General features: G+C 40.6%; 1 protein-coding gene across 3 annotated transcripts in view; it reads right to left on the bottom strand.

Moving 5' to 3' along the window:
* The window catches only part of LOC122805554 (inositol-trisphosphate 3-kinase B-like), an 835875-nt gene that overhangs the window by 99763 nt on the left and 718612 nt on the right, over nucleotides 1–17500 (bottom strand). For all 3 annotated transcript variants that reach the window (XM_044075769.1, XM_044075770.1, XM_044075771.1), the window contains one exon: nucleotides 14612–14816. In XM_044075769.1, the coding sequence (XP_043931704.1) occupies nucleotides 14612–14816 (205 nt within the window). The remainder of the gene's footprint in view (nucleotides 1–14611; nucleotides 14817–17500) is intronic.

Raw genomic sequence — 17500 nt, 5'->3', positions numbered from 1 at the left:
ATAGTGTCCCATCTCCCTATGTCTTCAAACTTTACTGCAATGCAGAACACACAGGTCACTGTCCTGTGTGCCTTATGCCGACCATGTTCCAACTCCCCTTGTCTCCAAATGCTACCACACTGTAGGATACACAGGCTCCTGTGCTGTACATTGCAGATGTATTCTATTCTTGCCTGTACTGTTCAGCAGAACACTGAGGCTGCTGTGCTTCTCCATATTGCCAGCACTCCAGGATGTAGAGACTCATCTGACATATAGCTTTGACATGTCATGCCATTGTTTAAGCACCCTGTGTGTCAGTTATTTGTATCATTCTGTGACATCTCTGTAGTAAATTTGGACTAAATGCTCATGGGTCTATATCTAGACAGAGTATACAGTATCCCTTTAAGTGCACCCTGCCTTACAAGATCACACACACACACACACATTCTTCCAGCTGGTAATTGATTTGGTTGACAGTACACATATGATGTACCGTGTACTGACCAGAGAGAGGTACACCAAACATATCAATGTGGTGTGTACTCAGCTGATACTAATAGCCTCATAATCTTGTCAATGACAGGCATGACTTTCAGCACTATGAACCTGCTGGTTTCCATATACTTGTAAGTATATGACAAAACACCATATATGATTCTTGCTGCTTGTAGTATTTCTAGGACTTGTTTTCTTTGTAAATCAGTTTACATCTTGCGTGTTACTGCCTGCAGAAAGATTATATTCTGAAAGTCCCAGAGTAGGAAAATGAAATGCAGATGCACAGGACCACAACAACTGGCTGCATGCAAACAACCCAATGGCTTGCACATTGTGATACTTAGCAATGGCAAAGACATGCTGTGTCACTCTACAGTGCTCTTAAAGCAAAGTGACAATCCAAACCATTTACAGGATTCCTAGAGTGAAATTTACATTAGCTGTACAGTGGATTACTTGACTAAGGGCATGATCTATATAGTGTGATATGGCATACTTGCTGTATGCCGCAAGGTATGCTGAGACATGCATGCACCTATCAGAAGGGACGGAGACAAAAGCAGTTGATAACTACCATGTGATCGAACAGCTTGAACCATCAGTCTACCAACAGCTAGAACTGTTGTGCTGTCACATTACAGAGGTAATGCACTCAGCTCTGTAAATCATTGAATGTCCATAAAATGCTTCATGGTAGTTATCCCAGTCCTAAAGATGAATGGTAGCATGGTTTTAATGAGCTGTTTTGTACTACACTTAAGAACAGTGAGTTGTGGTTGATTTTAGCTATGTAATTCCTTTAAAGGCACACTATACAATGAAATTACACTTGACATGCCTTGACTTGCGCTATTCCCCTGAGAAATGGGTGTGCTGTTCCTTATATGTATAAGCTTCCAACAGTAGGTATTTCTTAGCATGTGTTTTCTTTACTGCAACTGGTACAACTATATTAAAAAAACGGAAAATGGCAAAATTGCAATATAACAACCATATTTTGGAAAACTGTTAATACACAATACAATAAAGCTGTTTTTTTAATTATATACAATGAAATCTTAAAAACCTGAAAAAGTGACTAATCAGTTTAAGAATAGGGTAAGAAATATTAGAAGTATGAAACTCTGGATCTGGTAGATAATGTGAAAGAAGAAAAGAGTCTTGAAGAAGCTGGTTTGAAACTACTTTGGTCAAATTATTTTGTCTGAATTTGATTTATGCAAATGTCACAAAGAAGGAAAATCTAGTTGAACAAATGTTATTGGCACAATACCTGCACAAATCAATGACTTTAGGATTAAAAAAAGAAGTGATGTACTCACCATAACGTTCCATCTGAGTAGTTATACTTCATTTTTCTGCAACCTGTGGGTATATGGATCCGTATCGGATCAGCGCCGGCAACTTTTTTCTAGCATCAGCTCCAAGCTCCGAGCTCCTCCCCTTACCCATAATGCCCTACCATCTCCTACCTTCCCTCAGAATGAGTTTGCTGCAACTAACAAAATATATGCAACTCAACCCAATAACCAACCTGAAAACAGGACAAGGTCCGGGGGAATAGAGGGAGGGAATGTTGCAGAAAAATGAAGTATAACTATTCAGATGGAACGTTATGGTGAGTACATAACTTCTTTATCTGAAGTAGTTAACTTCATTTTATCTGAAACCTGTGGGACAGAGTCCCCAGCCACTCCCATCCTGGGAGGCCCTTATGGAAGGATATTCCTGAGCACCACAGAGCCAAAGGATGCTCTACCCCTCAAAATCAGATCCAATTTGTAATGAGAAATGAAGGTATGTGAATTGGCCCATGTTGCTGCTGCACAAATATCGTCCAAAAGTACCCTGGACCAAAAAGCAGCAGAAGTCGTCATGGACCTGGTAGAGTGAGCCTTAACTACACCAGGAGGTAATAAACCTTTTGCTTTGTAAGCATGTGAGATACAAAGAGTGATCCATCTGGCTAAAGAAACTTTAGAAATAGCTTTTCCCATGAATGCTTTGGGAAAAAAAAAAACAATTGGTCAGTCTTGCGGAAAGATTTCGTTCTATGAAGATAAAAGTGAAGTTGTCTGTGAATATCCAACAAATGGAGCTTGTACTCGCCTTTATTTTGAAAGTTGGGAAAGAAAACGGGCAGATTAATGGACTGGTTTATGCTCGCTTCAGATGCCACTTTAGGTAAGAAGGAAGGGTTAGTACAGAGGAAAACCCTATCCTTACGGAAGACCAAATAAGGAGGCACGGCAGACAAAGCTTGAAGCTCAGAAACTCTCCTAGCCGAAGTGATGGCTACTAGGAAAGCTGTCTTCCAGGACAAAAATGTTAAGTCCACAGATGCTGCGGGTTCGAAAGGAGGGGCAACTAATGCTTGTAAAACAAAAGTAAGGTCCCAAGGAGGTACAGAATCCTTGACAGGGGGCCGTAGCAGAAAAGTACCTTTGAGAAAAGCCTTACACAGCCTAGAGGAGGCTAAGGCCATGTTGTCTATGCCAACGTGAAAACTGGAAATGGCTGCCAATTGTACTTTCACTGTGGAGGAACTAGCTCCTTGCTGAAAAATACTAGAGAGGAAGTCCAACACCGCTGGAACAGGAGCTGTAAAGGGATGTATTTCTCTCTGTGAAGCCCAAATGGAAAAGCGCTTCCATTTACTACAATATAGTTTTCTAGTGGAATCTTTAAGAGAGGCCACTAGAATCGATTTGACCTGGAATGAAAGACCGGGAGTCCTAGCCATTAACGGAAATGGAGCAACCAAGCTGTAAGCTTGAGGCTGCCCAGATCGGCTGGATGTGTCCCTGACAGATGGGAAATTAGATCCCGGCAGGGATCCAGAACCCATGGGGGAGCTAATAGATGAGACCAAAGGAATGGGAACCAAACCTGACAAGGCCAGAACGGGACAATGAGGATCACTTTGCACCATAGTCGGCAAGCTTTCTGATGAAACTTCGGAATGAGTGGCAAAGGAGGATAAGCATACAGAAGCCCGGGAGGCCAAGCATGGACTAGAACATCTCTGGGGACTTCCCCTGGTGAGGGAATCAGAGCAAAGAACTCGCTGCACTTCGCATTGGAAGGAGATGCGAAGAGATCGCAGCAAGGCTGACCCCATGCCAGGAAAATCTCCTCCGCTACTGACAGTTTCAGAGACCACTCATAGGGCATCAGAATGGCCCGACTCAATCTGTCCGCTAAAATGTTAGAGCGCCCTGGGATGTGCATTGCTATCAGACACCGACCGGTGGAAATTGCCCATTCCCACACTCTCATGGCCTTGCGACATAGCGGGTAGGATCTGGTTCCCCCTGCTTGTTGATATACCAGACGACCGACATGTTGTCTGACTGAATTGCAATCAATCCGAGAGGGAGGACTGTGTGAAAGGCTTCCAATGCTAAAAGCACTGCCCTCATCTCCAGGACATTTATGTGCAAATTGGTCCCTGTTTGGAACCACGTGCCTTGGACTGTCCTTCCCAAACAGTGTCCCCCCCCACCCGAGTTGGGAGGCATCCGTGGTCACTGTGGTTTGGACTGGGGTTGATGCAAATGGACGTCCTGTTCATATCTCCGGTGATGTTAACCACCAAAGAAGGGATGTCCCGCAGACGTGGCTGATCTTGATCTGAAATTCCATGGGTAGGTCTAGCCAGGACCACTGGACTGCCAGAGTCCATTGAAGAACCCCCGCATGTGAAGACATGCATACGAGAGAATAGATATGGTGGCAGCCATGGAGCCCAGAGCCCGGAGAACCTCGCTCGCCTTTGAAGACTGGGAGTTCGCTATCTGAGCTATGTGGCCCCTGAGATGTAGAATCCAGTCTGGAGTTAGGAATACCTTCATCTGCAAAGTGTCTAACCGTGCCCCAATGAAGTCTAGAATTTGTACTGGTTGCAAATGGGATTTGTGAACATTGACTGCAATTCCCAGTGAGTCTGCTAATCGAATTAAATAATCTCGGGCCAGACACAAGTGATGCTTGTTGTGCGCAGCGAAGAGCCAGTCGTCCAGGTAAGGAAACACCTGAATACCCTGAAGCCTCAGGTGGGCCACTACAACTGCCATTACCTTGGTGAACACCCTGGGGGCTGTGGTGAGACCAAAGGGTAGGGCTCTGAACTGAAAGTGACTGGCTCCCAGCCGGAAGTGCAGAAACCTCCTGGAGCTTCTGTGTATTTTGATGTGGTAGTAAGCATCCTGAGGTTCTAATGAGCACATCCAGTTGCACTCCCGGAGATAAGGTAGAATGAACTGTAGAGTGACCATCCGGAATTTCTGTTTTGCTACCGACAGGTTTAATGTGGACAGGTCTAGTATGGGCCTGAGGTCCCCCATCTTTTTTGGCACCAAAAAGAACCTTGAGTAGACACCTAATCTAGACTGGTCGGGGGGAACCTTTTCGATGGCTCATTTGATAAGCAGCTTTGAAACCTCTAGAGCTGTGGCCTCCCTGTGAGTGGGTGGACATCCGGAAGGTGTCTTGTAATGTTTGGAGGGGCAATGAAAGGAATAGAGTAACCTCTGGATATTATCTGAAGAACCCAGCGATCTATCGTAATGGACTCCCATGCCGCTGGGTGTAAAGACAATCGCCCCCCGACTGCCTCCAGAGTAGGACAGTCAGGCAACCCCTCAGGGCTGCTGACCAGGTCTATCAGAAAAGGGTTCCCTAGACCCGAAATTCCTGGGACCCCCTCTACCTCTGGGTCGGCGTCGATCTTGTCCCCCTCTCCCTCTGGGGGAATAGCTGTCCTGAGAATCCCGGGAAAACTGAGATTTTCAGAACCACATCTTCTTCTGCCCTCTCTGATTCCTAGAGAAGGACTGCTGAAGGTTTGAGAAGCGGACTCCGACAGCAGACAAAGTCTTCCCGTCCTTTTCACTCTGGACCAGTGTGTCACGTACTGTCTTCCCAAAAAGGGAAGAGCCGTCGTAGGGAGCGTTGATAAATGACACCTTGAAAGGGTCCGTGAACTGACACAATCTGAGCCAGGCATGACGCCTCATGGCTATGCCTGTCCCAGCCACTCTAGCTGTTCCTTCTGTGGTGTGAGAAAGTAGCCGCATAGATTTATTCGAGACCGATTTCAGAGTAGACATTTTCGCCAAAAACAGCTGTTTGTCCTGTGGCAATAAAGACTGGGGGCGACTCAGCAAATTCCGAAGCAAGGTCTCGATGAAGTCGAATTACATGTGCCAAATAATTCAGTGCACAGATAGAAAAAGTCGCTGAAGAGTATACACGCTTCCCAAACCTATCCACCGACCTGGACTCCTTGTCTGGAGGGTGGACTAAGGAACTCTCCTGTGCTAGTTCCTTCCTTGTGACCGCTGCAACCAACATAGCATCAACTGGGGCTCCTTTTGACCAGGGTTGTCTATCCGAAGGAGGAGATAAGACCTTGTCAGGATGTTTGGGGATGGGCTCTACGGTGTCGGGCTCCTTCCATGCCCTCGTGGTGATGAGGTCCACCAAGGGTTCTGCTGGTGGGGACACCCAGGAAGTAGATGGGCCCATGCCAAAGGCCTCCAGGAACACTGACTCATCCCCAGAAGGTTTTGGGGCTGACCAACCTTCCCTCTGGCACAGGATTTCCATAATTTTTCCAAAGGAGACATCTTCAGGAGGTGACCTGGGGGAACCTTCTCCTTCATCTACGTCGGTGTCAGTGGTGAGGGACTCGGGGGAGTCCAGGTGCCTCCTTTTGCACTTGCGCTTGTGGTGGCCCTCTTCATTGGGACTTTCAGAAGGGGATCCATGAGCTGCAGGGATTTCCTCGGGGAAAATGACCTGGGGATCCTCTGGCACGGGCTGTCCCTGAGACAGGATGAAGGGAGTCATCACCAAATCCAGGGGGGCCTGGGTGGTATCCGAGGGAATGGGCTGGGGTCTCAATCCCTGGGAGAGAACCCTCTCCACCACTTCAAAGGCCGAAGGAGACATCCTTCCCAGATCCAAAGCGGGGACCAGGGCCGATGACAGGGTAGTCTGAGGTCCTAGGGAACGGATTGGGTCCGAAAAGGTCAGAGCCAAAGAACCCATTCCCCTGGGTCCGACTCTCTGTCCACGGCTCTGAGAGTCACTCAGATCCGGGCAGGTCGGATCTGAGGAACTCAAGGTAACAGCCGGACTCGAGGTTGGAGGAACTGTCGGCGCCGAGTTACCAGCTCCGAAGAACCTTGGATCCAAAGGCCCTGAAGTCGAAGCACGGATCAGGGAAGGAGAGATGGGGCAGAAAAGAGGCATGGAGGTCGCCCATCCATAGGGAGAGGGACCTGGCAAGATTCCCATCTGAATTCGTGTCTGAAGAAATCTTCCCATCATCCTGTCCATATCCATTGCCAGTAGGCTCCGAGTCGACCTCAAAGAGGCCACCGACTCGGATCTGGCTGGTCTGCGCAGGGGGGTGGAGGGCCTCAGGTCTGAAAGTTCCAATGTCTCTGGTGAGAAACGTGGAGACCAGAGCCGAGGAGAAACAGGCCTCTTGGACTTGGATGGAGGGCTGAGAAAGAGCTCCCTGTCTGGGGATCTCTTGTGATGCCTGTCTTTCTTTTTCTCCCTTTCTTCTCTGCATTTTTCCTTTTCCTTCTCTTTATCTTTGTCAGCCTCTCTGACCGAAGATCTGTCCTTAGAGGACCCATCACCAGACAAAGCGGGAGGTTGAGTCCCTGTCTGGGGGGTGTACCAGAGACCGAGGCTGAGGCAGAATCCAGCATGGCCACTGGGAGAAGGTCTTTGGTGACTAGCTTGGCCTTATGATCCCTAAGGGCCCTGGGGTTGAAGCCTGAACAAATAGCACACTGGGTGGATAGATGTGCTACTCCTAGACATATCACACACAGAGTGTGACCATCAGCAGGAGAAAGCTTATGGCCACACTCTGTACATTTTTTGAATACAGGCTTTGGCTGATCAGCCATAGTCCTGCGTTCAAAGGTAAGGAAACTACCTTCCCACAAAAAAAACACACACACAAGTAGGGGATGGGCAGGCCTGAAACTACTCTACTACCAACAAAACCTTTTTTTTTTTTTTTTTACACTAACGACCAACGCGCTACTACAGTAGGGGAGGAAGGGGAATCCTACACAAACACACTATATAAGACAAATTTTCCACTTACAATCCCTTTATAGCTCAGAGCAAAGGAGACCACGATGCACACTACTGGCGTGGCAAACGAGATCTGAGGGAAGATAGGAGATGGTAGAGCATTATGGGTAAGGGGAGGAGCTCGGAGCTTGGAGCTGATGCTAGAAAAAAGTTACCGGCTCGGATCCGATACGGATCCGTATACCCACAGGTTGCAGATAAAATTAAGTTAACTACTTCAGCTCTGGAGTTTGGGTTGGGATTAGGATTAAGGTGTAAAGTTATGTTCACAAGTATGGTTAGGGTGTTTATTTGTCATTGAGCACTATGATAGGGTGTGGTGCCTTTGACTCAGAAGAAATTTTGTAGTTTACATTAAGGAAACATGCAACGAGTCAAGAGGTAATGATTGATAATCATGTATCAAGGCTTCATGAAAGATCTACTGCTGTAAAGTATGTGCTTCCAGTTTTCTAACTTAACAGTGTAAGAAACTTCTCTGTGTGGAAGATTTTCAGTCCATATATTTCTAGTTAATCACTGTATATTAATCAGATCAGACAATAGTAGTAGAAGTAGCGAACGTAAACTCGTCAAGTCAAAAAGTAATAATAGAAAATATATAATTCTACAGCATTACTAAGTATTCGAAAGTAATCCAAGCAAGGTAGGCTGTCTGTTTCCAGTCAAAAATCCTTTATTAAGTACACAGACAAACGATCCAAGTAAAACAAAAATAGAGTAATAATTTCCTCACAAGCTTTCTAAATATATATATGCTTTTTATCAGGCATGGGAGTGGTTTATTGTGCTGTAAAACAAAGTGTTATTGGTACACATGTTAAATTCACATCCCTTCCCCCATCAGTGTGACATTCAAGCTGGTCCTGCCCTACCTAGTAGCTGTCATAATAATATATAGCCCTAATGTACTTTAATGGTATATCTTATTTAACCAAATTATTAAGTAGATTATTAAGTCTGTGATTTTATCCAAGGCAATATACTACATGGCTGGAAATATATCAACCTTAGTTCATTTTGCGATCAAAAATTATATACAAATATATACATATACATTTTGCATGTAAAAATCAGTTTCTATTTTCATAACCTATTGTTAACAAAGATCGCTTTCGTCCTTCTAGACTTCTTCAGGTCAGCCATGGAATAGAAGTCAGCACTGCTATAATAAAACAGAATTTCCAGGACTTTTGGGAGCCAGGATAAAAATAAATATGCCACACATTTACCATACTATTTATAATAACACGAGAACCTATGGAAACTATGTATACACGTGTTAATAATTTAAAGAGCAAAGTAAAGTACTGTAAGCTGGTGAGTTACATGTTTCACTTGTATAATACAGAATTCTGAGTGGCATACCTAATGATTATGTTGGAGAAGGTTGTTATGAGAAGTAGATGTAACAATAAAAAAGTCATAGATGTATGTATGTCTAGTGAAATTACTTTGAGTCAATTTAAACACAACAAAAATTGAGGAGTGTGTAAAGATTTGCATGAAAAAGAGAGAAACTCTGACACAAAGACATATAAATGAATCATGAGAAGCAAAGATATGAAGTGCATTCATGAAGTATTTGTTATGAGTATTAACCAATAAAATGTCCTGTGTTTGGTCAGTTGTATATGTACTCTGGCAAAATAAATCATTTTACTTAAGAGTGTAAAATGCAGAAAAATAAATAGCAACTGAGGAAGGCATATGGTAGAATAAAACTGTACAATTTATGAATTGACAATGAAGATGTGAAAAGACTGCATGGTGTACAAAAGTGTGAAACTGAAAATGCACTTGGGCAAAATGAATCATGCAAAATATAAACAAAACAACTGAGGATAAATGGTTAGAATATTCGAGTCTATATTAATTCATCAAAACTCCAGTTCTTCGAATACCTATTCATCAACCCTTATTCAGCAAACATCCTTTTATTGTACATTTACATCTCTTTTCCCAGGACACTGAGTTATTGGCCAACATGTAGAAATTTGCCCTTTTCCCCATTGTAGTGCTGTCTCAGAGTTGGTATATATAAGTAAGGGGTGTGGTGGGCATAGATCCCACTTTGGTGAGTTTGTTATACTGTGGTATGTATCGCTTGGTATGTTGGCCTACTAAATTAGTTATCTGAGAAAACATTCACTGATTTGTGCATTCAATAAAAGGGCAGTTCACTGAATAGGGGCTGATGAATAGGTATTCCCGGAGTTGGAGTTTCGATGAAATAACGTAGACCCCAAATATTGTGTTTAATTTAGATACCATAGCAAAGGATAATTTGATGGCTGATCAAATTCCATACACAAGATAATTAGTTATTCAGACAATCAGACAGGCATTTGATCAGAACTTGCTTTCAAATATACCATTAAGATATATAAAACTAATTTCCAAATATATGCAATAGATGCTTATTTAAAAGTAGGTTATTTGACTTGCCAAAGATTTGTCACAGTGAACGAACTCATGAAATGTACTTGTTGATCTTGGGTGGTTGCCTAACCTACATCATATACAGATTGATCCTACCACTTCAACAAATGTGCATATTCCAAGGAAGCTTTCAGTAGCATTAAAAGCAGTACAGCCTAAAACTGTGAAGGAACTTCGTAGACAGCAAAACTGGGTGAACATATTGGTTTCTATTGCCGAACTTAATATGATATATACATAGATTCCCCAAGACTTGATCTCTAATTTGCACTGCCAAAGGAGAATTCACCATCATTCCAAATGCAAACCCTTCTATGTACTAGGTGTTAATGTCTTTAGCAAGGCAAATTAAAAGAAAAGACCACCAACCTGTGTACATCTAATTTGCCTGTTAAGAGGCAAAAGATATTAGATTGGCATCTAGTATTTCATCAGAACTCAACAGGAAAGGAAAGGTCTGACAACTGTCTGGAGATTGAATGCAGGACCCCCTCTGCTGCATTTCTTGTGGTTGTCACTGCCACTGGGCAAACAAGGAGTCTCTGGATAGTCAGATACATGATTTTCCCCAAAAGCAATTTTTCTTTTCAACTAGGAAACCGCCATGAGAGTCCATGAAGGTAATTTTGAACATACAAGCTTCCAATGCAGCTGCCAGAAGTGTTTGTGAAAGCTGTAATTGAAGGGTCTAATAGTAGTAGATATTTTGATTCTTTCCTCACTTGGAGTACTACAGAACACACAACAGGAGACTGTTTCATTTGCTGAATAGAGTGACAACATATACTTTCACGGTGAAGAATTGTAAATGCAAGATTATTATTAGTATGTATTTATTTAATTTATTGTTATTGACTTAATTAGTGCTATTAAGTCAACAACCAACTCTAAAGGACACCCAAAGAAAGATTAATACTGACTATCTGTACTTTCTCCAAGAGAGTTAGGAATTTCCACTGCTCTTTCTAGAATGTCAGAATTCATCAAGCTTTGCTTTGGCAGCATAGAGTAATTTCAAAGCATGACTGTGCTAGATCATTTTTATTCAAAATGGCAGACAGCTAAGTGCTCAGAAAGAATAGAAGACATCAGGCTCAAGTCTAAACAGATATCTTTCTGAGAAGATGTTAAGCAAGAAGAAATGTCAAAAAACTGAGTTATTGACCTGTCACATCATAATGATGGTTCAAGTTTACTATGACTAATCTCATGCCATTTTAATCAACACATAATTAATACCATTTTAAAGGTCTACACTACCACTACATCTCATGCCCATATCAGTAACACAAAATGTCACACAGCACTTCCCAAAAGGATAAAGCTCCCCTGCACCCACTGATGACAGAGTAAGCCCACTCAAAGTCTGAGGTCACACAAACTTGGAGAAAAGGAAAAAAGGACTACAACACCGTCTCACTCTTACTTTGGCAAACAATAAGGGAAATACCAAAAAACGTAATGTATTGAAACACTAACTGCAGGAACCCGACAATCTTCTTATAGTAAGTTTTGAAACTTGGTTTATTAGTACGTGACAAGCCATGGGTTTCCTAGTGGTCTACATCCATCTTCAGCTGTAAGTATGGCTGACATGACTGTGTCAACAAATGTTAAAATTACAGATATGTAAGACCTGGTACAATGTCAGTTGATTACAGTGGTGGTTTAGAATGTCTACTGAAATGTTAAGCATTTATGCATTATGCTTCTAGTAAATCAGTATGAAAAACAACATGCTATTAAGATACAATATAATGACACTTCTATGGAAAGTCCATTGCATCAAACTAAAATTAAAATGATGTGATACCATTTTCTGAAAGCGAAAGGATGTAGCATATGATGGAATATCTTTACATTATTTGTGCCTTTTCTAGCAAAATACTAGGATATAAATATGGTTGCATTGCATCGTGGTTTCCAGTACTGTGTCACAGTTACAATAGTAAAGTCTATCAGCTGCAGCAAACTGCTTCATATCTGTGTTCATTATTTACTTAGCAAAAGCATCCCCACCCAACATGGCATCCATCCTTCCCATAGTACTAACACTGCACTTCTAACATATATAGATACTGTCAATAAAGATAGAGACAACAGCAAACTAGTCTCCTCCTTATTTCTAGACTTGCTTAAAGCCTTTAACACAATTTATAATAGCAAACTTCAACTTAAAATGTTCTCATTAGGTCTGTCTTAGCCCTCCCTTCTATAGTTCAAAAGCTACCATCCATGTCTCTCAACCTGTCAGTGCAACAAATCTAGACAAAGTTTGACAAAATGGGGGGGGGGGGACAAAGGCCCAGAAATAGGGACATATTTTAAATATTGCTCTTATAAATTTAGAAAGTTGCTAGAGTAACAGGGTTTGTTTTAACATAGATGTTCTGAAGGATTTGAAGTCTGAAGCTGAAATGTGTGTCATTATTTAGTGATGTCAGTCCTCAGATTATCCCAGTTATTTGCCAGAAAAACACAAATTTTATGAGGAACAGACCAAAAATATGAGCAAAAAATCTGGACATTCTGTGAAAATCTGTATGGTTGAGAGGTATGCTACCATCCAATAGGTATCAGTCAATAAAATGGCACTCCATCCTCTTTCCATACCTTCCAGTCACCACTGGTATACCACAAGGCTCTACCCTTAGTCCTCTCCTCTTTAAAATTGTCACCAACACGCCACACACATTCACACAACAGGCCCCCGTAATACAATATGCAGATGACTCCACACTCATTTGTATGTCTGAAAACTTGGCATGCCTCCAAAAAATTACTCAAGAATCATTAACAGCAACTGAAACATGGCTTCATAACTCAGAACTCATGCTCAACCTTAAAGAAACAAACTGCTACTTTTTTCCCCAAATCCCTTTCCCATGAAAAAACAAAATACAAAATTTAAAGTCCTCTCTTGATAATACAATCACTGAAGTCACTTCTCATAGCAAATTATTAGGGGTGATAGTGGATGACAATCTTAAATTTGACCTGCGTATACTAAATTGTGTAAGAAAAACTCATCAAAAACTAGGGATGCTTTATAGAACCAAAACTTTCTGACTGATGCACGTAAAGCTTCACTTGCCAGTACTTTCCTCCTCCCCACACTTCTTTACGGTGCTTCCATCCTTACTAACCTTCAGTCATTACAATTTCAAAATTTGAACAATGCTATAACAAAGTTAATCATTTTTCAGAAAATACCCCTATCAGAACCCACCAGTGTATAGTACTAAAAATCCTAAATTGGTTTGAACTACCCCATCAACTAACATATACACAGCTTTTACCACTTATAAAATTATACAGACTCTGTCTGCTTGTCCATAACTAAATTACATTCTATACAACTATGTTCCCAGTCAGTCATTGTGTTCCAGTAAATACCTGTCTAAACCTTACATTTCCTTATTCTTCTCCCTTCTTCACTCACTTCCTTACTTCTATCAATTTCTCTCCCCAGCTTTCTCTCTAAATATAAAATAAGCCTGCTTTTTTTTCTCACTTTGTATTGTAATTCCTGGCTGTATTACACTAACTTACCTTTAATTTCTCTATAAACTGGCTTAAATTTCCCTAACTATTAAATCGTTGTCATATAACTTGTATTTATTCTCAAGCAATGTTTTCATATTATGTCTAATTTGGTTGTTGTTGTGTCTTTTGGCTTTTCCCGGTTAGGGGTTGCCACAGCGGAACTCCGGTCCGCTAATGATTGGCAGTAGATTTTTACGTGCCGAGTTGCCAGCTCTGACGCACAACCTTCAACGAAGGTACGCCCATTCACGCATGCCTCCACACAGAAGACGCTCTAGCTGAGAATCGAACAGGACATCTTACTGTGAGGCGACAACGCTATTGCAGCACCACCAGCGCAGTATTATGTCTAATTTGGTATAATTATTTAAACTGTACTTAATTTTTGTATTATTTTTAAAGACTGTGACATTATTGTTCTTAAAATGTTTTGTAATACTTTGAAGCTTTTCTCCCTGGGCCTCAGCAGAAAATGAGTTTCTACCCAGTCAGACTTTCCTGGTAATTAAATGTTAATAACTCAATCAATCAATCAATAAATAAAAAAACCCAAATGATACACAAGTCACACATTAAATCTTGGTAAACAACAATGAGAAGGCCTGCTGTAAACAGCAAGCTATCTAGCCCAGTCCTGTTCACCAGCCTCTTTAGTTTCTTTTTGAAGTGCGTGCAGGTTTTATTATTATCAGGATGACATTTGAATTAGTATGCAGTAATTAAATTACTCCAGGCATTTTTTTAATGAAGAAAGAGACTTAATTACTGTACTAAAATGAGTTGTAACATAGTAAAGTACACTGAAAAGTAAATAATATGCTAAAGGAAGACATATTTATTTTTGGGAAAGTGTAGATACAGGTGTGTATTCAGGCTGGTCTAAATATACATACTGGGGACTGTTATCTGTGGCTGCATGTAATGACCATAACAATGCTAACACACATCTGGAATCCAGACTGAAACCATTGCACCTTTAGTAAAATGCCATGATTTTAGGCATGATCATACTTACTGTTATCCCTTCTATCCTGAAGCCTAGTGTTGCTGTGGAGCTAATGGTCTCCCTCCACTGCATGTACCGGGGTTTGGTCACAGCTTCCTGGGCATGTTCTTCTGCAGTAGGGGCACTGGAATCTACTTTCTTCATCTTCTGATACATATCTTTCCGTAGTGTTGGTTTCAGACGTGCCTTGGCCAGTTCATCCTCTAAGTAAGTCCTGCGGATATTAATACACTGTTATGGAACAACAAGGTACTCCACACTTAGCTTCTTTTAATACTGCATGCTTTATTATTTGTTGACATGAAGTGCTAATTGTAAATGAAATGAAAACAAATACTTTAAAGTCTTTCCTACTAGAGAACCACATCACAGGAGCTAGTGCAGATCTTTTCTGTCAGACTCAAACACTTTTGAACAGCAGCTGCGGTGAATACAAGTAAGCATTTAATAAAGCTTAGAGTCTGCCTATGCTATATGACACATAAAATATAGTAAACATTTTAGAATTTATTAATGGATGGGAGCAGAACATGGTAAAGCATCTACTTAAAAATTGTTTTTCCTTCAGTTTCATCTAAGAATTTCATTATCCTAGGAATCTGCTATATTACCAGTAGATGAAATTCTACTGCCTGCATTCTCAGACGAATTACTGTATCTTAGATTACAGGGTGCATTGCTTTCTTTTCCACAAACATTCACCAGTCTACTAACTTTGCTTCGCCTTGTGAATGTGTCTAACTTAATTTCAGAATTTTCACCCTTTATGCTTTCAACATTTTTTCACATATTTTTATTTTCATGGATTCTGAAAAGGCATACCTCTCAACCTGTAGTCACTGAAAATATGGGCAAAGGCCCTTGAAAAGTTAGTACATCCAGCCAAAAATCTGAACATTTAATTAGCATAAAATTTGAAAACAAATAGCAAATAACTCTTCCAGCTTCCGGTAGGAATTCGGGATGCAACTCAAGAAACGCATTTAAAAAGACAGCGATAAAAATAATGGAAAAATACATGCATGCATCAATCAGACAATGTAAAATGTGTAGTCTTCAACAAACTGGGGATGCAAGATGTGTGTCCTGTTTCTTCAAATCACTGATGCCACTAGTATGTTGGTCATATAGCATTGTTTTCTGTGTACTAGACAGCTAAACAGCTTTAAAAGTCTCATGTGATGAAGACAGATTCAGGCAATTGTGTGTAGGGGGAAAATCAAGCCTGAAAATAGAGACATACCTTCAAAATAGGAACATCATGTGCATGACATATAAATGAATCATGAGAGGCATATATATTAAGTGCATTCATGAAGTGGTTGTTATGAGCATTAGCCAATAAAATGTCCTGTGCTTGGCCATTTGTATAAATACTCTGGCAAGATAAATCATTTTACTTGAGTGTAAAATACAGAAACATAAACGGCAACTGCTGTAGACATATGGTAGAATAAAACTAGGCAATTTATTTATTGTCAATGAAGATGTGAAAAGACTGCATGGTGTGCAAAAGTGTACAGCTGAAAGTGCACTTGCACAATATGAATCAAGCAAAATGTAGATAAATTGTTAGAATATTGTGTTTCATTAAAATACCAATGCAAAGTATAATTTGATGTTTGACCGAATATTTGAATTCCATGTATAAGATAACTAGTCATTCAGAAAATCAGAAACTGACATTTGATCAGAACTTACTTTCAAATATACCATTAAGATATATAAAATTAATTGCCAAATATATGTAATAGATGCTCATTTAAAAGTGTGTTATTTGACTTACCAAAAGGTAAATCAGTCCTGAAAACTGGAAATATACTTCCAAAGCAGGGTCATTTTAGAGGTCTGTGAAAAGTTTCTCTGCATCTTACCTTGGGACTTAAAGAAATATAAAACCTTTCATTATGTTATGTAAAAAAGGTATACCACCATTACTTATAAAATCAGTCCTGAAAATTTGCTGTTGCTCTTTGCTGTAGCAGCTGGAGAGGTTTTGGTTAGTCTGTACAGAGGTAGTGTAATCTTCATTTATGCAGTGTTTAATGGGTCTATATCAGTTTATCGAAAACTTTCTTCGCCGTATGCCCTTTCATGGAACCCAATTAATTGAACCACTTTTCAGCGAACCGTTAAGTCAGCGAAACTTTTTCCCAGGGAAAGGATATAGATGACCATTGTTACACATTTGCCCTTTTCCTCAATATAGTGTGATCTCGGAGTTGGTATATGTAATTAGAGGGGTGTGGGGGGTACTGACTATACCTGTACTGTTCTGGTTGTTCATGGTTGTTGGGGGGGTGAAGCCCCCACATTGGTTTGTTTAAAATTATGTAGTTTTTGTTATGATTGCTCTGGTGGCCAAGTAGCTTTTTACCATGGGTAAAAGTTTTGCTGATTTGATTTTTTGCTGAAAAGTAGTTCAATGAATGGGGTTCAATGAAAACGCTTTCAATAAAATGATATAAACCCATGTTTAACAGTGTAAGAACAGTGTTTAGCATCTTATTTTCATCTACTATCTCACCAGATAAGTTCATATATGACAAAAATCACTGCATGGAAAAAAAAAAAAACATTTTCCACACCAGATGCGAATATGTAAACTGCTAAATTAATTTGCAGTCATGTATAACTTATCTTACGCCTGAGTGATGTGCAACATTAGAAACACATTGCTGACTGACATCAACATACTGCAACACATGGCATATAATATATATATATATATATGTGTGTGTGTGTGTGTGTGTGTGTGTGTGTGTGTGTGTGTGTGTGTGTGTGTGTGTATATATCTTTTAATATATATATATATATATATATATATATATATATATATATATATATATATATATGGATCTACTTCACTATATTGAAAGACCATATCATCGAATTTTA

The sequence above is a fragment of the Protopterus annectens genome, chromosome 6.part1 (genome assembly GCF_019279795.1).
Source record: "Protopterus annectens isolate FY-2018-M chromosome 6.part1, PAN1.0, whole genome shotgun sequence".
Classification (NCBI taxonomy): Eukaryota; Metazoa; Chordata; order Ceratodontiformes; family Protopteridae; genus Protopterus; species Protopterus annectens.
The sequence above is the reverse complement of the archived record's forward strand: the minus strand, read 5'-3'. Positions and strand labels throughout refer to the sequence as shown.